Source organism: Penicillium mononematosum (genome assembly GCF_028829835.1).
Source record: "Penicillium mononematosum strain IBT 11891 chromosome Unknown utg000003l:1.0-8172316.0:1.0-8177699.0, whole genome shotgun sequence".
Lineage (NCBI taxonomy): Eukaryota > Fungi > Ascomycota > Eurotiomycetes > Eurotiales > Aspergillaceae > Penicillium > Penicillium mononematosum.
This window is the reverse complement of record NW_026643273.1, coordinates 6,689,826-6,710,773: the sequence shown is the minus strand read 5'-3', so window position 1 is coordinate 6,710,773 and position 20,948 is coordinate 6,689,826. Positions and strand designations below refer to the sequence as shown.

Genomic DNA, 20,948 nt, shown 5'->3' with positions numbered 1-20,948 from the left:
TTCTCCCGTTTTTGGTACTACATCTAGAGGGATAAGAATAATTAGCTGTTACAACCTACATATACCACCATATCCAACGTTATCGTATGATAGAAATCGGTTCGGGTGAGCTAGCAGTTCTATGTTGAGACCAAGCAAGTTTATCAGCTCTTACTATCCTGCCCACTCACCACCCAACCAGTTATATTCCATAACTATTTCCCCCATATAGCATAATGCTCATTCAAAATATCAAGCATTGCAACATCCCACACCTAACTTGACGATCAAGGGGATTTCGAAAGTTTCGTACAGTGCCAAGTAAATTTCGTGATCGCCCCTCAGGATGATGCACGCACGAAGAGATTGTTGAAAATGTATTTTCAATTATTTAAGGAAGAGCATGTTCGACTTATTAGAACCAAGGAAATAAAGATGGAACATTTGTCCAAAGCTGAGCCTACAGGGTTTGAAGATCAACCTCAGACAGGGTTGTTCAAGGTATTGGCGCGCTATGTGCCCTACTTCCGCAACCCACAACATGTCTTGGTTTTCAAGCTGGACTGCTTGTTGTTGACGTGGACTTTTATTGCTGGGATTTTGAAAGAAATGGACCAAAGTGCGACCGCTCAAGCTTACGTTTCGGGGATGAAGGAATCTTTGAACTTGTATGGAAATGAATTGATCAACTTCAATACGCTCTTCTCTGTTGGATATGCTATCGGTTTGATTCCAGGTCAACTTATCCAGACCAAGGTGAGGAGACTTGGAATGTCGACAAATTTTACTCAACTAACAATTTTCAAAGGTTCGACCTTCTATTTTTCTTCCATTCTGTGAGATATCATGGGGCGTCCTGGTCACCTGGTAAGTAGAAGCCAAATTACTATATTCAACATATACTGATGAATTTGAACAGTATTGCACAGGCACCAAACGCTAAAACAATATACGCATTGCGAGTCCTACTCGGATTATTTTCTGCAGTCTTCTGGCCTACCGCTGTATCTATGATCTTCAACTGGTACACACCAGCGGAGCTAGCCAAAAGAATAGCCTTCTTCAACGTATCAGACGCAGCAGGTGGTATGTTCTTAAGCGCGCTCCAAGCCGCCCTTTACACCAACATGAATGGTGTGCATGGTATCGCCGGATGGCAATGGCTATTTATTGTCTCGGGTACAATAACTATTGGGCAAGGACTGCTCGGCCTTGTTATCATCCCAGACTCACCAGTTCTCACTCGCGCTATCTGGCTTACCGATACGGAGAAACGCCTTGCACGAAAGCGTATGGCTGACTTCGGCGCCAATACCTCAAACATGATTCCTACCAAGGTCGTAATCCAGAAGCTGCGGAAACTCATCTTCCACCCTGTGACATATTTCTTCTTGGCTGCTTTTGCCTTGCAAGCCTGGGCCAACCGAGCAAATTCTTATTTCACTCTTTATCTCAAAGCGCTGGAAGACTCGTCAGGAAACCTTCGGTTCAGTACATACCAAGTCAACGTGATTCCTATGGGCGGCTATGCTCTCCAGATCCTCATCAATTTGGGTCTAAATGCGCTATCTGATTGGAAGCACTGGCGCTGGCAGATCAGTGTTGCGCCGGCATTTTTGCTCGGCATTGTGCTCAGTGTGTTGAGCGCCTGGCCCTCAGACTGGAGGGTCATTATCACCTTTTATTTCCTTACATATGCGACAAATGCAGGGAGTCCATCACTTTTGGCTTGGATGGCTGAACTCCTCAGAAAGGAACCGGAAGCGCGGTCTATCATTGTTGCGCTGACGGTGACAATTGTATACATTGGCCATGCCACAATTCCGATCCGCGTTTGGAGGACGAGTGACTCACCTCGTTATCCGATCGGATTCCCTCTCGCGACTGCCTTTATTTTCTCGTCTATCTTTGTTCAACTTGGCATGCTTTGGTGGGGACGACGAAACACACAACTGGCTAGATACGGATACGACGCGTCCGATGTTTCAGCCAGGCTGGATGAAGAGAGCTCTGAGATCACGGAGGAGCAAGTGGTAAAGCAAAGTGATTCAAACTAGATATCAAGACCTGGGATTTTCTTCGCACACATTGCAATATAGTTACTCGTTATATATAAAGAACGATGAAACAGCCCTAGCATATATACAGGGTTAAGAGAGTTGAAGTCCGCTCTAGGAATTCCAAAGCTATTCCGCTCTGTGTGCATATGCCAAGATGTTAATGTTGCAGAACCAGGCACGCCAGCTGAGCTGTGCGGTCTTCGCTTAGGATTCTCACTCTGTTTATAGCACTCACGCTTCATCCCACCGCCCTATGACTTGCATTCTATCATTATCTTCTAGCTCATAACCTAGCACATACGACCATAGGGTGTGGAAAACAGGGCTTCCCGTCCGCTCAGCCGTACTTAAGCCACACGCCGGTGAGTTAGTAGTTGGGTGGGTGACCACCAGCGAATCCTCACTGTTGTATGTTTTTGCTTTTTCTTTTTCTTTTTCTTTGATTTGTTGGGTTTAGCCTTGCTGCTCTACCTTCAGCCCCTTCACCTAAACAACGCTTCGCCTGAATATAGCCTGAAGCCCGTCTAAAACTCGCCCAGTTACCCCGGACCACCTGAATTCTAACAAGAATTAGTCTCAGCATATAGAGACATTACATTGATCCCCTCCCACAGCCATTGTATCTTACCCGGTTGATAGGCCTTACACCTGCAGACTGTATATCTTTACATCTCTATTAAGAGAGAGGGCCCGTAGGCAAACTATCTAGGTTCTATCTAAATGATGCCTGAGGCATCCAACAGAATATCCGTTGAATTAGGGATACAAACACTATGGCTGATGTTCTATGACCACCGTTTACATCCATGGATTAGGAGACTGCTTACATATAACTTTACTTGAACCTCTCGGTCCTGAGCTATGTTGAACCCTGTATATGGGCTCTGAACTCTGTGGGACTAGTACAGATGCTAGCAGACAAGGGAAGCGAGGAAATTCTTCCCTATCATTCAATTACGTACAATCTAATGCCTATTTGACCGTCAACAAGAAAGTATTCTCGTTTGTCTGATACTGGGGTCAACACTTTTCTCTGTGCAACCGCGGCTATGTCACCAAAGGCAGCTGAATAAACTGTGGTGGAATTAAATGCGCTAACGGATTGGATGTCTCTATCTTTGAAGCTTCGAAGTGTTTCCCGTATACTGGCGGAGCTGGTTCGATTAGACCCAGCACCAGTCCGTGGATTAAATGCCTTATTCCGTCACTAGGCCAACTACTTTGACTTTGACCGAAATCGTGTTTGCTTCTGGCAAACCCATGATCAGCTCGCGTACTAGACGGATATTCTCATAAGAGGTTTCGTGCAGCTCCAAATCAAACCAGCGAACAACCACAGCAAATGTCAGATACATTTCAGAGTAGGCCAGACTATATCCAGTGGGATGCTTGGTTAGTAGCCACAACATAACGGACAAGCATCATTAGTAAAGACTCACTTAAGGCCCATGCACTGTCTTGTCCCTCTGGAAAACGGCACAAGGTACCTGTCCAGCCGTTCAGCTTTTGCTGCAGCCTCAATCCATCGGTCCGGCTCAAACTTATGCGGATTGGGGAAAACATATGGGTCGAGGTGCACGTCGCAAATGGACTGGCTGACAGGAGTCTGCGGAGAGCAACAGGTTAGTCCGACAGGGGTCTAGAGTCATGCAAAATCGGAGGACATAATACCCCCGCTGGAATGGTGTAACCATTGAACTGTAGATCTTCCTTGGGCGCTATACGAGGAAGGCGACAGGGTATGACGTGGGTGAGACGGAGCGCCTCGTTGATAACCGAAGTCTAGACACAGTTCAGTGGGACATCTTGGTGAATCAAGTTAACTGGAAGTGATAGGTGCTTACTAAGTACGGTAGCTCTTCCAGCTGATTCCAGGTTGGTCGTGCGTCAGGAGTTGGCATCAGCGGTTTGAGTTCAGCCCTCAGCCTGTAAAATAGAGTCTTGTTACTTAGAAGGTAGAAGAGGCCCACACTCATGACACGTGCTGTTGTCTCGGTTCCTGCACCCAGCACAAGCAATGCTTCGTCCTCTAGACGCTGGAGGCTCCGCTCTGCTTCCGGAATTGCTGGATCGCTCAGAGCGTCGAATATTGTCTGAGAGCTCTTTCGTCCATCATGTTCCAGTGCCTCTATCGACTTCTCGCGGATTATCCGTTTCATCATGAATAGGTCAGCTGCGCGTGGGGTAAGGCTCCTGGGAAGGTATGCGGCAATGACCGCAACTGCTTTCATCAAAGGGGGAAAGAACCGATACAAGTGAACCAGTAAGGCGTTTCCATCAACAGCTTGCCGTAGGCCATTCACGTAGTCTTTCTGATCCAGATAATTAAAACTCTGCCCGTAGCAGTTGTGAGAAATGACGTCGGCCGTCAACGCTGCGTAAGCAGCGTCCACGGGAATCACGGTGCCCTCCCGATAAGCATCCTTAAACCGCTGCACCATTCGATCTATCTTCTCTTGTATGAGCCGTTCCATGCCAAGGACGGATTGCTTAGAGAAGAACGAATTGAGGAGACCTCGCCGAAAGCGATGGTGTTCATGGCCACGAGTTGAGACCATGGACGAGGGTAGGCCAAAGACTACAACGTGCTTCGGGTCTTTCTCTCGTTTACGTGCTGAGGGAGCGTATACTTCATTGTAGTAGTTGGAGTCTTTTATGTGTACCTCTCGTGGATTTATCCGTACGATGGGGCCTGTTGACTTTGAGAAACTGTTTGTTTCATTGGGAGGAGGCCGCCTACCGTATTTTTTCATGCATTTCCTCGATTTCCCATATAAACCTTCCATCTCGGACAACATCATGATAGAATTCCCAAAGATGCGTGATTGCTGTGAACTTTGGACCGGGAATTTTATTCAGAGGATGGAACCAAAGCCGATATATGCTCCTAATCAAAAGATAGACTGAAATGATAATAACGAGGACGGAGAAATGATCAAGGCCCATGTTTCTAATACCGAGGTATTCGTCAAATGACTGCAATAAGGGGGAGGTCGCTGCTCAATAAAGGTCCCTTGGAGGCCTAGTATCTTTGCTTTGTTTGTACAACGAAGGGCCTCATCCTAATATGTAAATAGAGTCACTAAATTCTCGCTAGTTGCTTGGGATGGCACTTGCTGACAACATAGGTTCGCACCCCCTGCAGATTAGCCATCACGTCACTAGATTGTTTCTCGCTTTGAGAATGTGGGACACATTATAGCATAGGTCCATGATCAGCGGTGGGAAAGCTGTCACCACATCCAATATGGAACATTATGGTGCAACGGCTGCACCCATACCTCCAACTCACACTCGCGAGAATTGCAGGTCCTGGGATCGATTCGATAAATCACAGCGGTGACCAGCGAACCTCTGGTTTAAGCGTCCGTACTTTCTGCAGAAGCCAAATCATACATTGACCGCTTCGGGTGGTACAAGGAGAAAGATGTGACAATATATTCCAAATTACCACTCCTACCGCTTCCGCTTGGCCTTCTGTCCACAAATGCCTTTCAACCACCATGGCTCCTTGCATGTAACTTCATGAAAACGGTGTCAAACATGCGAGATACTTCCTGAATTCAAATACCAATGAAGGGGCGCATTGTGATGTGTAATAGATATCGCCGTGGAGTTTGTTCTTGTTTGGCTGTGGTCGGCGCTCTGGGGCACCAACCAAAGTTGTGTTAAACGGAGAGACCAGACTGAGACTCTTGCTCCTGTAAAGCTACGTAACTAACACTTGTGTCTAGTTACACAGCTCTCGGGTGTCCGCAACATTAGTGGAAACAGGGGATGTGAACAAGCCCGAGGGCCCTTCACGCTTTTGAACGAACCAAATATGACAGTGTCCGGTATTCAGCAAATGAGCTATAAGCTTTCCGCATAATGCTCTAGGCAGCGGCCGGAAGGGATCCATTCCGTAATAGGAAAACAATTACATTAGTCCTGGTCTGTAGAAGCAATTGACTTCAGCAATATGTGGTTGAAATTCGTTTGTCTTCCATCCGCCCCCATTATCCCTGGAAAACGTGGATTCAGTGGGACAGGCTTCCTACATCACCCCCAACAGCATGGAAGTACACAGTAAGATATACTCCAGCAGATTCAGAATACGAAAACGCCACCCAACGTTGGACCTTCGTAGTCTGTTTGATATCGCGACACGGGCTGTACACATTGTTAGCTCGTATTTTTGGCGATGCATACTCAATGGGTTCTCACAAATTCTGTATTAACTCTTGTTTGTAGCGAGTAGCAAGATTTTCCCACTTCAGATACCTGAAAAAGTCCGCCAAGCCATCGGAACCGGAATCATCGTTCTGTCCATGTGAAGGCAAATATAGCTGTGGTCTAACTGTTTCACCACCAATTTCCAACCCATAGTTGAGAACCAAGGGCAAGTGGTCCACATCGGTATGTGAGCGGGAGGCTTCATCGAGCCGGAGAAAGCTCCACAGCTTCTCTGCAATTGCAAGGCCTTTGACTGTAACGGGATCGCGCAGATATCCGCCCAGGGTCCAAAAGTGACGGATACTGTCAAGGCATAGTTGTGTATTGGCGACATACAACTTGAGACGAGCGTTACTAGGGACGACACAGTCGACAGCAATCAGGAGAATCTCCGATGCGTTGGATTCTGAGGGATTTTCAGTTAAACATGGAGACAAAAATCTTTTAAGAACTGATATCCCAGGTTCAAATCCCTTGTCAAGGTGCTCAATTGCTCCGAAGGCCAAGACAGCAATAGGGATGCCGGTCACAATTGACTTGGCTTTGAGAAAGAAGTAGGCTTTTGGGAGAACTGCGCCATTCTTTAAGTCAAATGCAAGAACCTTTGTTTGCCAGCGATGTCGTACTAGATGTGGAGCTGCTGCGTTAGCTTCCTCGTGAGTAAGGCTCAAGTGTGAGTCGAAGTGGTTAAACCACCGCAGGTCGATATTATCGTCAAGGCGTGCAAGTCTTCCCAGCAACTCCCTCGCCATATATTGATTCAAACGATCATGCTCCGTGCCGGCAAACTCACTCTGTGGCTCGCAACCCAAACGTAGTACCGAGCCGCTTAGCTGATGGTTGACGCTTAGCTCGAAACCGTAACCCTCAGGTGTGAACCCGCTGAGATAGTCAGGTTCCATTCCAGAACGAATGAATGGCCCCAGAACACTGATTATGTGGCGGTGGTAGAAGCATAGATATTGGTATTGCAAATGGATATCGTAACCGCACTGTATCAATAGCTTGTTAAAAAAGGGCGAGGTGTGGAGCCACCACAGCTCCTGGTCATGGTTAGGAAACCCGAGAGCCTGACCGAGAATACGCCAGGGCATAGGCAAGATGGCATGTGGTCGTTCAGCAACGTGAGCTTCGCTCGTCTTTGGAAGCAGAGTCATGACGAAGAAACAATGAGTCTGGGCTTGATTGACAAAACAGATAGCGAAGCGGGAATGCGGATATCATGTCCAGCGGCAAGAATTGCCGTGGACGAACGGTGATTCAAGCGCAAAAAGGCAATTGATAAGGCCTAGGAGGGTTCAGACCATCTGAAGTGGGCTTACTCACCGACTCAGAGTAGTGGGCTACACTACATCATACAAGGATCGGGAAAGAATTTTGCAAGTGATAGCATAACAGTTTGCCAACAGAAGGCAATAAGCAAGGTAGACAAGCGAGAAGAGCGAGGAATGTTGTCACACAAGGGAATGACATGCTCACAGGGTCGTAGGGTAAAGCTCGTAGGGTAAATGGTTCTAGTATTTACCGGAGTTTAGTATATAATTACCAGTTTGTTACCGGTTTATTATAGTCTTACTTCTTACCGGTTTCGTAGCTCGTAGGGTAAATAGTTCTAGTATTTACCGGAGTTTAGTATATAATTACTAGTATATTACCGGTTTGTTATAGTCTTACTTCTTACTAGTTTTCGAGCTTGTAGGGTCGTAGGGTAAAATATATCTAGGATAGGATTGATAGTAATAATAAGTAAGCTTTATTAAAATCTAGGACTTCTAGTATCGTGTTTTTAGATACCGTTTACTACGAGCTTTCTACTAATAAGATGTTTTAGTTGCTAGTTTTTACTATAGTATATATAGTAGTATAATAGTTTAGTATATACTACTAGGATCTATCACTAGGACCTTCCTAATACCCTAACTATACTAGTATAATATAGTACTAATAGTATAAATTATAGTATAAACTACTAAGACGGTAAATAAACGGCATCTAAAAGCATAATACTAGAAGTTGCAGGTCTTAATAAAGCTCGAAAACTAGTAGGAAGTAAGACTATAATAAACCGGTAATATACTAGTAATTATATACTGAACTCCGGTAGATACTGAAACTATTTACCCTACGAGCTTTACCTACGGCCCTACGAGCGTGGCCACCCACACAAGGGGCCTATTTCATGATATACGGTCTGGGTTATGTTTTTAAATTTGGCCTAGCTTCAAGCGGGACGACGCGTCCAATATTTATTTATGTTGGTTTGAACTATCGTCAAACGTGCGTCCCTGATGTAGATCGCTGCTATCAGCGACTTGGAGCAGTTGCTCAAAGGGACTGAGAAGCCCCATCAAATTGGGCTTAGGCCGAATCAGGGGATTTGGTCCGGCTTCCCGCTTCAGTCCTCCATCATGACTGCTTAAAACATGCGTAAGAGGAACGTCACGGATATTCCAGTCTGCTAGAGAATCCAGTTGTCCTGGGGTCTGTGACCATTTGCAGACCCTCGTTTAAAGGATGCATATCTCATACTATATGTGCAGTCGGCCTCCGCCGCTAGACTGAGATACAGATACTGGATAGCCTCCAGTACTAGCAAGTTATCGGGGACGCCAGTTACGAACGCCACTATTACACTGAATTAGTCTCTTAGGTTAACCAGCTGGCTACATTTCTACCCTACTTCTTGGGAAACGGCATATTTACAAGCTGCTAACCCGAGCCACTTGCCGGTGGGGTTTGCTAGTGACTTGTGGCCTTGCTCTGAAAGATAGATGCTACTAATGTGCAAGTCGCACTGCGTGCTAGTGTAACCGTGCTGTGGTATCTGGAGGCGCTGGATAGAGTGGGCCCTCCATTTGTCGGTGAGTAACGAGAGTACCACGAAGCATTACCCTTGCGCTCGTTCATCAATCATATTCTATTGATTATATACTATGGGTGGGCAAAATATCCTCCGACAGGCCATAGTAAAGCGAAAGAGACAGCGAGAAGGTATATGTTTTGCAGGATTATCGCCGATGAAACAAGACAGAGTTCACTTAATGCACGGAGGCGGGATATAACTATCTTTACCTTGGATCCGTGTAAGCAATGTTCTCGTCTCTCGTGCCTTGATTCATAAATATAATAACTATGCCTGAATGACAGATGTGACGGCGCGCTTTGAAGTACATCGGATCCCTACATGCTGACTCCGTTCATCTGCAAAGAATAAACATCCGACTATTTAGGCATAGAAGATGGGCTCGCTTGCAAATTCGAGAGAGTCGGGTTCGCACGGGGGTATCAATCCCCAGGGAGTTGTTTGCCTTTTCCCAGTGATTGGGCATACTAGTCATTCTGAAGTTCGCTTTGACCCGGAGACTCCCAGCGCTCTCCTGCAACTATCCGGCAAACTACAGATAGGCGCCCATGTCCTGTTGTCAGCAATATGGGCAACAGTTCTTGGTCGATACACGGACGCTGACACAACTCGTTTCGAACTTTTTGTCGAGGCGGCAATCGCCGACAACGGATATATTGGGCGGGAAGTCGCTATCACTGTCGACTCGACTGCGCCAATGACATCGCTCTTACAAAAAGAAAATTGGGTGCCACTAGCGGACTGCGATCACGACCGTGCATCATACAACACGAAGGTTTTCATACTGAAGATGTCGGATGACGATGAATATACCATAGCAGCGCAGCTGGCCCAGCGCTCTACACAGGTACGGGCCATCGGACACGACAAAGTGCCCTCTGACTTCGTTCTCTGTAGTTCCGTGAAGTTAATGTAGTTTTGAATGTCGGAGATGTGCCGGTGCTCACGCTGGTGCATACCCCCACTATTTTGACACTTTTGCACGCACGTTGCTTGGTTGATGTCATTTCTCAAATCGTGAGATCAATGGCTAGAGACCACACCAAGAGGATCTGCGATCTGGACTTATGCTGCTCTATGCAAAAAGAACAGATTAAGTGCTGGCAGCGTCCATTTTGTCCTATCCCATCTACCGGATCATTTTTATTCCAGAGGTTCTGCGAACAGGCAAATTACCGGCCAGATGCCGTTGCCGTGTATGCGTGTGATGGTTGTTTTACTTATAAAGAGCTCGATAACATATCCACGCTACTTGCATCTTACCTACAAGGACGGGGGGTGAGACCTGGCAAAATGGTCCTAGTATGCTTTAATAAATCCCGTTGGGCGATTGCTACCATACTGGCTGTAAATAAGGCTGGGGGAGCTTTCGTTCCTGCGACCCTTCCCATCCGGACAGCAGATTGCAAAAGATCGTGCAACGAACACTTTCAGTTTTGGCCTTGGTGTCTCCCGAGTATGAGCACAAGCTATCCAGATTTGGAGTCCCGACAGTGGTTGTGTCGTCGGCAATGATTCCCCAGCTGTCCATTCCCCATTGGACATATCAGCCACCCTGTAATAACAAGTCTTGTGAACCGGGATACTGCCTCTTTACTTCTGGAAGCACGGGAGAGCCTAAGGGCTGTGAAGTGTCCCACGCGGCGCTTGAAAGCGTGTCTGCCCAGGTGGGGTTTTTGCATCTTCACACAGGTAGTCGCGTTCTGCAATATGCCTCGTTCTCTTTCGGCATCTCGCTGATAGAGATTTTCTGCACAATTTCAGCAGGTGGAACGGTCTGCATCCCGTCTGATCACGATCGTCTACATATGCTAGCAGAAACCATGACAAGGATGCAGGTCACCTGGGCTATACTAACCCCAACGGTGCTTGGAGCACTGCATCCCGATGAGCTGCCATACCTCCAACACCTCGGTATTGCTGGGGAGCCTCTGGGAGAGTCTGACATACAAACCTGGTTCTCCAAACTGCATCTTTTCCAGGCGTATGGATTTACCGAATGGGCAGGAATATGTACGGTATCGCCGCAGATAACGTCCGTCAATCAGCGGAGGGTTATCGGAGCACCAGCCAATGCAAGGCTATGGGTAGTTGAGCCCGGGGATCATAATCGGCTATCACCCATAGGCGCAGTTGGGGAACTTGTTGTGCAAGGTCCAAGCCTGGCCCGGGGCTATCTTGCAGACAAGACCAGGACAGATCTGGTATTTGTGGAGCGTCCGTCATGGATGAGTGAATTCCCCTGTGGTGATTGTGGACCTATATACAAAACTGGAGACCTTGTCCGGTATAACGAAGATGGGACACTCAGCTATATGCAGCGAAAGGATAACCAAGTGAAACTTCGGGGCCAACGCCTAGAGATTGAAGAGGTGGAGTACCATACAAGGCAGGTTGCAGCACGGGCCGAAAGGGTTATTGCAATGATATATGAGCCGCAAAATATGGCCGTCCAGCAGCGGACGTTGATCGCTCTCATCGTCATGTCGCAATCCAACAGGACCACTTTCACCCGCGGCAAGTTGAATTTCCTTGATCTCCGCAGAAAAGATGAAGATGAGATCCGGAGAATAGAACGAGAACTACCTTCCAGATTGCCCAATTTCATGCTACCTCAGCTACTTCTCCCTGTCTGCGGTGTGCCTGCTACCATAACCGGGAAACTCGATCGCCGGGCCATCATTCGAGAAGTGAATGGACTTCCATTTGACGAACTACGGCGCTTGGCGGGATTGGCGGTTGAATCCCAGAGACCTGAGAGTAGGTTTGAGCGACTCATACTTGAACAGGTCTCCGAGGTATTGGATTTGAAGCCGGATGATGTCGGAATGCTTGACAACTTTTTCCACCTCGGTGGGGACTCGGCCTCCGCTGTCAAGCTTGTCGCGAAGGCTAAGCGTCTGGGGTTGAGACTACAGGTGCTGGATATTTTCAAGAAACCTATTCTGCGGGACCTTGCGTCGATAGTAAAGGAAGTCGTCGCACAATCAGATTCTGTGTCCATACAACCTATGGAGCTGCTCAGCCTTCCAGCCGCAAACGAGATCAGAAAACTAGCAATGGCTGATTGTGACATTGAGGACGACCAGATTGAAGATATATATCCTTGCACACCTTTGCAAGAAGGTCTTCTCGCAACTAGTTCAAAAAACCCACATATGTTTAAGGCGCAGTTCGTCTGCGAACTGAAGCCAGGAGTGGATGTTGCTCTGTTCAAGGAGGCCTGGGAACAAGTCGTGGAGTCCAATGACATCTTACGCACTCGATTTGTTACGCACCCAGGGTACGGTACCTTGCAGGTCGTTGTCAAGGAGCCCTGCCGCTGGAGTAAGGCAGACGATCTCGAGGCGTGTCTTCACCACGCGCACCTCCAGCCTGCCGGTATGGGGAACAAACTAGTCAACGCCTACCTGCTTCCTAGTCAAACGGGCAGTGCTCCAGTGACATTCGTCGTTATAATGCACCATGCCTTATGTGACAGGTGGTCATTCGATTTAATTTTGGAACAGATAGCCATGACCTACAAGAAGCAAGGAACAAGCGGTAGGCAGAATCATTTCAGCCCATTCATCAAGTACATTCTGGAGCAGTCTAAATACTTCAGCCAGTACTGGGAAAAACAATTCGAGGGCGTTGGCGCAACTTCTTTCCCCGTACTCCCCCATCCAACCCACCAACCTGCGGCGACCGAACAATTCAGACAAACCATCAACATCCCCACTGATCGAACGATGGATCATACATTATCAACTTGTATCCGCCTTGCCTGGGCTATTGTCATTTCACTGAATACAAGTACGGCTGATGTCGTGTTCGGTATAACAGTAAATGGCCGTGCTGCCAATGTAGACTACATTGAGCAGATGATCGGGCCAACTATTGCAACAATACCCTTACACGTTCGACTCAACTTCAAGGCGACATTAAGAGATGCCTTAGCAAGGCTGGAGGCGAAGGCTATTGAAATGATCCCTTTCGAACAAGCAGGTCTACAAACCATAAGGAAGATTAGCGCAGAAGCGCGCCAGGCCTGCAATTTCCAGAGCCAATTAATTGTTCAGTCGAATTCAAGAAAACGTCAGACACTGTTCGACGGATGTCAATATTCCTCTACCACGCTGGGAGGATTCGCTAATTATGCCCTTTCAGTTGAATGTTTACCCAACGACAACGGGACCAAGCTGGACATAACCGTCTTGGTAGACACTAAAGCCATTAGCTCCAGAAGGGCACGTAGTCTCGTGCTCCACATGGCGGAGATCCTGCGCAAAATATTGCAGGACCCGCATCAAAGGCTGGATGATCTACCACAGATCCGGCCAGAAGAATTCGGCCAGTTGAAGGAGTGGAATAAGGTGACGCCAACAGATCCGCCAAAATGCATCCACCATCTCATTGACGCGCAGTCATCGACAGCACCGCACAAGCCAGCGGTGGTCGCTTACGACGGACAGTTCACATATGCAGATATAGAGAGATGGTCTAAGAGATTAGGCAGCTGGCTTCTGGGGAAAGGGCTTCAGCCTGGCGACATCATTCCACTTCTATTCGAGAAAAGTAAGTGGACACTTGTGGCAATGCTTGGGGTGCTTAGAGCTCGCGGCACCTTCGTCTTACTTGAACACTCCCATCCTCTGGGAAGACTCCAGGGAGTTTGTAAAGACACCAGTGCTTCCATCGTTCTTTGCTCGCGCTCTTTCGCCCAGCTGGCGGGAAATCTTGCCCAAATAGTCGGTGTCATAGAGGAACAGGGGACATTCCTGGAGGCCAGGGATGAGCCTGTATTCCCGATCGTACAGCCGGACGATGCGGCGTATGTGGTATTCACGTCAGGATCGACAGGTAAGCCTAAAGGCGTGGTAATTGAACACAAGTCGTATTGCGCGGGTGCCCAAGCCCACAATCAATCCCATCAGGTGGACAGCTCCTCTAGGGTGCTACAATTCGCGTCATATTCTTTCGACGTGAGCATTGTTGAATGCCTCAGCACCTTAATTGCCGGAGGATGTGTTTGCGTCCTGTCTGAATGGGAACGGAAGAATAATGTCGCCCAGGCGGCTCATCGCCTAGGCGTAACACACGCCTTCTTGACTCCGTCTTTCAGCCGTCTTCTCAAGCATGAACAAATACCGACCCTTCGTGTCTTGATTGTCGGTGGTGAGACCGCAGCGCCATCTGACTGTTCATATTGGGCGGACAAGGTCAAATTGATAAATGAATACGGCCCGGCAGAGTGCAGTGTCGCGTTTTGTGTGCAACCCTACCTGAATGATCAGGGTACCCATCACAAGGATATCGGTCATCCCTTGGTTGGAGCTGGGTGGGTAGTGGATCCCGCCAATCACAACAGGCTTCTTCCGATAGGAGCCGTCGGTGAACTCTTGATAGAAGGCCCTCTTGTTGGTCGGGGCTATCTGAACGCACCCGAGATGGCCACCAATGCCTTTATTGAACCTCCTCCGTGGCTCAAGGCCATACGCGGAAGACATCCATGGCCAGTCTATAAAACAGGAGATCTCGTTCAGATCAACGACAACGGATCTTTCCGTTTCGTGGACCGACATGGTACACTGACGAAGCTACACGGTCAGAGACTGGAACTGGGTGAAGTCGAATCCAACATTCTCCAATGCTTTCCTGGCGCGACCGAAGCTGCTGCGGTGGTCACAAATATTGAAGACAGAAATAGGAGCCTGCACTTGATTGCATTCATCGTTGTTGAGGGTACAGCAACGATAAGAAAGGACAACAGCTTGCTTGGTCTACCAACAGACGACTTTAAGCAGAACCTCCTCACGGCCCGGTCCGTGTTGAAGAGAATCCTTCCCAGCTATATGGTACCGTCAGTGTTCCTCCCCATAACACATATGCCACGAACTGGAAGTGGAAAATTGGATCGCCACAAACTCAAGGATGAAGTGGCGAGGAGACCCTGGGCCGATCTACAACAATACGGCACCTCCATTGTGCAGAAACGGGTACCATCAACTCTCGCAGAAAAGGCCCTCCGGGATATATGGGCAAATTCTCTGAATATCACAGCATCCAGCATTGGACTTGATGACAGTTTCACTGATCTTGGTGGGGACTCAATCACAGCCATGCAAGTCGTCGCACAGGCCCAAGGGAAGGGCATGCCATGTTCATTCCGGGATATAATAGATTTCGGAACAATTGCGAAGATTGTGGGTCGTACGTCGAACGCAACGAATCGCTGCCTGGAGAGCCTACCAGAGGAGCCTGAAACGGTGTTCAGTTTGTCACCCACTCAGCAGTACTTCTTTGACAAATATCGACACTCGGAGATCCCGAATCACTTCAATCAAAATATAATGGTGCACCTCGAGGAAAGGGTGCCTTTTACTGAAGTTAGGAAGGCAGCGGTTAATCTAGTGAGGTGTCACGCAATGCTTCGATGCCGCTTTTCTCGACAAGGTGACGGAACGTGGAAGCAATATATTGCAAGGAACGTCGAAAGCTCGTTCTCCTTCAGGCTTCATCAGCTCTCATCCTCTGCAGAGGTGCAAGATCATATATCGTCAGCCCACAAGGGGATTCATATCACGGATGGACCGGTTTTCTCTGTGGAAATGTTCGAGATGGGGCCTTACCAGTCAATATGCCTTGTTGGCCACCATCTTGTTCTCGACCTGGTATCATGGCGGATAATACTAGCCGACTTGGATGCTTCTATTCGTGGCACGCTATCTGACGGAGGTAACTTGACCTCCTTTCAGACTTGGTGTGGGCTTCAGTCCAGATACGGCGAGGAGAAGCTTCAGCCGCCGCCTAGCCTGGTCACCCGGAGAAAAGTAGGCATGAGCCAGGGGCTCTGGAGCTTCTGGGGAATCGACAAACATATACGGAATACATTTGCTGAATCTGTCGGGATGTCTATAACAATCGACGAGCAGACAACAGCGGCCCTACTGGGCCCATCGAATCACCGATTCAGCACCGCACCGGAGGAGCTTCTCCATGCAGCCATACTTTTCGCCTTTATTAGAACATTCCCTGACCGTCCCATTCCTATCATCTGGGGGAAAGGCCACGGTCGTGAAGCTTGGGATCGGTCTATTGATCTGAGTAGGACAGTTGGGTGGTTCAATACGATGTGGCCCGTGGAGGCTCAAGTTGACCGGGCCTCCGACCTTGAGACTATAGTGCAGATCGTCAGAGATACTCGGCGCCAGCATCCGGATCATGGATGGTCCTACTTTACCTCTGTATACCATAACACCCAGAGACGAAGTTTGGCTGAAAAGCTGCCCCCAGTGGAGATCACGTTCAATTATGCTGGACGGTTGAACCAGCAAAGTTCCTTGTTGCGACTAGAGCCAATCTCCAAGTTAGAATTGTTCAACGGTTCTGGCAACGTCGAGCGCTGGGGTATATTTGAGATCAACTCCTTGGTCATAAACGGGCATCTAGAATTCCACCTGGCTTTCCCCAGAAGGTTAAAACGGGATCGAGTCGTCTGCCCTTGGATGAATAATTTTCAGTCCTGCCTACGTGCACTGGCTAGCCTCGTCACACAGGTTGCTGATAAGTCTTTATTGACCTTAGCTGACCAGACTGTACCTCGATGATCTAGCGGAGACTGGCAAATCGGAGGGCGATATGTAAGCTTATCTCCATATATAAAAGTAGCCTCTATTTTTCTGGAAGTAATAGAGATGCGATACAGATGGAGAATCAATGGAGAAAACACTGTGCGTATTGACCGTCTCGCACGAGGAGAGGAGAATTTTTATATTTCCTTTCGTGGGGTCCTGCCAGATGTTCCCTGTCTCAGCAATGGATCCGAAGCTCGCATGGCAATGGCAAAAGGAGTCACTCCAAGCAAGATATAGAACTGTCAAGACATTGCAATTCATAATTTTGAGAATTCCAGTTAGTAATTTAACCTGAAACCGGATTTTCCAACATTAACGGGAGTCGTGCCAAGTTGATTGAACCCCCATGGAACACGTCATAATAATGTAAAGCATTATCAATCAGGTCGGACTGTATATAGTTAGGTATCGAAGGTCACCTTCGTAAGAAACCAAAAGGTTGTCAACTAAATAAATCTTTTTTTTTCCTTCGAAAGGAAAACCTTTCCGAAAAGCCACCGTATCCTATATTAAGTTTTATAATGTCAAGTCGGAGTAAGTGCTTACAATATACGACAAATGTCTGCCATAGCCTACTAAACAACAATTAGATTATAGTTGGGCTTGGGGTCCTCTTAGAGTATATTCGTTCTTTGCTTGACGTGATTGTACATATATATTTGCTGATTATTCGCAGATTAAGGGCGGACTCGACCCTTCATCAACTGAATTCTCTGCTGAATACTCTATTATCGAGAATTCCTATAGAGAGAAGATTATTGGGAGGTAGTCTACCTCGCTCCTTAATGGTGAACCATTCGTTTACTCTGGGGAGGAAGGTACATTTACATCCACGTTACATTTGCAGGGAACAGCAATTATGGCCCATGTTGAGGGAGATATCTATAACACAACCCTAGCTGTTATTGAGAAAATTGGCGATCTTTAACTTGAAGCATGAAACAGATTGCTCATCTACCATTACTTAATTGCCGGTTATTACTATCTAATCCTTACGAATTAAATTTAGAAGTTAGCACCCTCAGCCTGTTGCTGTAATCCCATGAGCTAATGAATTAAAGCTGCTATCAATCATAAATCGGTATTATACAAGGTAGAGCTTTGAACTGTTACCGGCCCTCAGCATTTTCATTCCATGAGGTGTATATATTTCTGCTTCGCAGCCACGTTCTTGGATAGAGCAGTATACCCAGCGGTATAGGGGCCAGGGTTCAAAACCCGCTTGTTGGGGGGGGTTGATGCCTGAATATGCCTGAATGCCTTGCTTTAGAACGGCAGAAAAATTAAGATACCTGAATTACTATTACATATGCCTTAGTAATCAAAGTACACTGTTTCTGCTGATGTTATAGGGTGGTAATAAAATGAAGCCATTTCTCCCATACAAATGCATACATCTCCATTTTTGAAGGTGGTTTACAAGCTCTCTTTCTTCATGTATGAAAATGAAGCTTTTTCATCCCATACAAATGCATACATCTCCATTTTTGAAGGTGGTTTACAAGCTCTCTTTCTTCATGTATGAAAATGAAGCTTTTTTCTCCCATACAAATGCATGCATCTCCATTTTTGAAGGTGGTTTACAAGCTCTCTTTCTTCATGTATGAAAATGAAGCTTTTTTCTCCCATACAAATGCATGCATCTCCATTTTTGAAGGTGGTTTACAAGCTCTCTTTCTTCATGTATGAAAATGAATGCATGCATCTATTTTTGAAGGTGGTTTACAAGCTCTCTTTCTTCATGTATGAAAATGAAGCTTTTTTCTCCCATACAAATGCATACATCTCCATTTTTGAAGGTAGTTTACTCTCTATATATAAGAATGAAGATTTTTCATTGATTCCTAGTTACAAATCCACATATTTATCTAACCCTCCGTCTCCGCTGGCTTCGCCGAGGTGTGGTAACCGGAGATCTAGCCCGCTTCCGCCTCACTGGCTCTACTCTCACTGGCTCTGCTCTCACTGGCTCTGCTCTCACTAGCTCTGCTCTCACTAGCTCTACTCTCACTGGCTCTACTCTCACTAGCTCTGCGTCCACTAGCTCTACACCTACTAAAGTAGCCACTTTAGTAGGTGCTGGACTTGGTGTAGTTATATAGAGAGGAGCCTTATCACCCTATAGATCATCCTCGAATGTATAGGTATCTTTATACCGCTTCACAACTATATAGAGCTTTGCCTTCCGACCTAGAAGCTTATCAATAAGCTCCTTTACAGTACCGTCAAAGGAATCATCTACTCCCGACATCTATCGAGGACTATATTTTCCCTTTATACACTATATATCCTTAGTAAAATAGAGCTTATCTATCCAACCCGGGCGGAAATCGACGATACTCGGTAGTCCTATAATAAAGTAATCTCTTATAAAGGCGTCGATATTAAAGATCACTTAGTTAGGACGAAGGTTGACCGAAATTAAAGCTATCAAAGTAGTAATTAGCTTCAGCTTCTAAACTATAATAATAATAATAATCATATAGTAAAGTAAGATATATATACTATCCGGAATTGGATTTATCTCTCCTAGTTTCTCCTAGAGATAGAAAATCACTATTATTATAATCTCCTTATTCGTCTCTTTAGCGGCTTTTCGAATAGCCTCTACCTCTCTATACTTCTTTATATAAGCTAGACGACTTCTACTTATTAGATTGCTCGCGAGGTTAGAAAACCGAGTGCCTATATACTAGACTAGTATAGCTAGCGAAGGCAATACTAGCGAAGGTACTACTATCGAGGAAATTACTAGCGTTATAGGTATAGCTAGCGTGGCTATTAATAAAGATAGGGTAGGACTTATAGAGGTTAGCTCACGTAAAATAAGCTATAAGGCTTCCTAGGCTATAACTAAGAAAGGCATTTTAATAGATAGTAAGAGTAAGGTATAGATAAAGGAAATAAGTATTTATATAGACTTACGTACTTTAATTAAGGTAAATTATAGATCCCTTCTTTATAGTATTTTAATTTTAACTATATTTCTAATTACCGAGATAGATATAGTATATATCCCGAGATATAGTACGCATCTATATATATACTAGGCTGATTTTTAATAGTAAATATAATATTAATAAATTCATCTAACCTTCCGAGATATACTCCTAGCCCGAATACTCCTAATCTATATACCCTTTATCTATATCCTCTTCACCTATATACTAATCCTAATCTATATACTCCCTATACGGATCCTAATTAACTATACCTATTAGCTTTATATAAACGTCGAGGATTAGTTCTTAGCCCGAAGCCTAATACTTATACGCTCGCTCCCGTAGCTTTATATATACCGCTTTAAATAGAGACTTAGCGTTACCTATAAACCGTATATCCGGATTCTTAGGGTCAAATAGGATTCCTACTAATTGTTATCTAATTTCAGTTAATTATTAGCGATACTAAGCGAATGTAGACGGTAGAAGATATTACTTAGGATCCTATTCCTATACGTCTTCTTTAAGCCTCTATAGAAGCTAGGCCTACTCTAATACTAGATCTTTATTAAGTATACACTTTAAGTTCTCTACTTTTAGTAAGTAAAAGTTCATTGTAGGCTTTCCTAGGATAAGTTAAGTCCGGCGACTATTAACCTAGATAGGGTAGGCATTCTAATACGCGGTATATGATTTTACCCGCTATCGAATCACTTATATATAAACTATAAGAAGGGAAACCTAATTAAGAATACTATCTTATATAAATCGATCTTCGTATTATAAATAGCGAAAAAAACGCTATTTAAATTAGTATAAATTGAATAGTTATAGAGCTATAATTAACTTATATAGAAGAGCCTAGTAGTTACCCTCAATAGCATCCCCTACTATACTTTAATTCGCTAGTTATTAACACTTCTTCTATAGATCTAGCAGTCCTTTAGTATAATAGAGGGATCGGTTCGGCGACGAAGCTTATAGTGGCTATTAGCGAGAAGTATAGTCTCTATACCCCGATTAGAGCGGCATTTCCTAGATTAAAAAAATTGAAAATTAGCTTATAAAGTATAAAAACCTTACTATTAAAAATACTAACCTTAGTTAGTACCCCCTCTTTTTAAAAGTCTTAAGACCTTAGCTAAGAACGCTAATAGTAGTGCGAGCGCTTATACTAATATAAACCTAAACGATATATCGAGAGTACCTATTAATTGTAGTATAGATCTCGATTCTAAAGGGCTCTAGCTTTATATAACCATTAATATACCAT

General features: G+C 45.8%; 5 protein-coding genes across 5 annotated transcripts; 3 read left to right on the top strand and 2 right to left on the bottom strand.

Moving 5' to 3' along the window:
* Positions 1-414: 414 nt before the first annotated feature.
* Positions 415-2,036, top strand: N7519_007577 (uncharacterized protein; the record flags this gene model as incomplete). Its single annotated transcript, XM_057294353.1, has 3 exons — positions 415-735; positions 788-846; positions 899-2,036. 3 exons carry the CDS (start codon positions 415-417, stop codon positions 2,034-2,036), a joined length of 1,518 nt encoding a protein of 505 aa, XP_057149164.1.
* A 1,199-nt stretch (positions 2,037-3,235) lies between these two features.
* N7519_007576 (cytochrome P450) lies at positions 3,236-4,480 on the bottom strand (the record flags this gene model as incomplete). Its single annotated transcript, XM_057294352.1, has 4 exons — positions 3,236-3,410; positions 3,479-3,645; positions 3,711-3,821; positions 3,884-4,480. 4 exons carry the CDS (start codon positions 4,478-4,480, stop codon positions 3,236-3,238), a joined length of 1,050 nt encoding a protein of 349 aa, XP_057149163.1.
* A 1,761-nt stretch (positions 4,481-6,241) lies between these two features.
* N7519_007575 (dimethylallyl tryptophan synthase) lies at positions 6,242-7,411 on the bottom strand (the record flags this gene model as incomplete). Its single annotated transcript, XM_057294351.1, has 1 exon — positions 6,242-7,411. One exon carries the CDS (start codon positions 7,409-7,411, stop codon positions 6,242-6,244), a length of 1,170 nt encoding a protein of 389 aa, XP_057149162.1.
* A 2,082-nt stretch (positions 7,412-9,493) lies between these two features.
* Positions 9,494-10,033, top strand: N7519_007574 (nonribosomal peptide synthetase 12; the record flags this gene model as incomplete). Its single annotated transcript, XM_057294350.1, has 1 exon — positions 9,494-10,033. The coding sequence occupies one exon, from the start codon at positions 9,494-9,496 to the stop codon at positions 10,031-10,033; it is 540 nt and encodes a 179-aa protein (XP_057149161.1).
* Positions 10,034-10,925: 892 nt separating this feature from the next.
* Positions 10,926-16,706, top strand: N7519_007573 (nonribosomal peptide synthase; the record flags this gene model as incomplete). The annotated part of the gene is made up of 1 exon (XM_057294349.1): positions 10,926-16,706. One exon carries the CDS (start codon positions 10,926-10,928, stop codon positions 16,704-16,706), a length of 5,781 nt encoding a protein of 1,926 aa, XP_057149160.1.
* Positions 16,707-20,948: the final 4,242 nt, after the last annotated feature.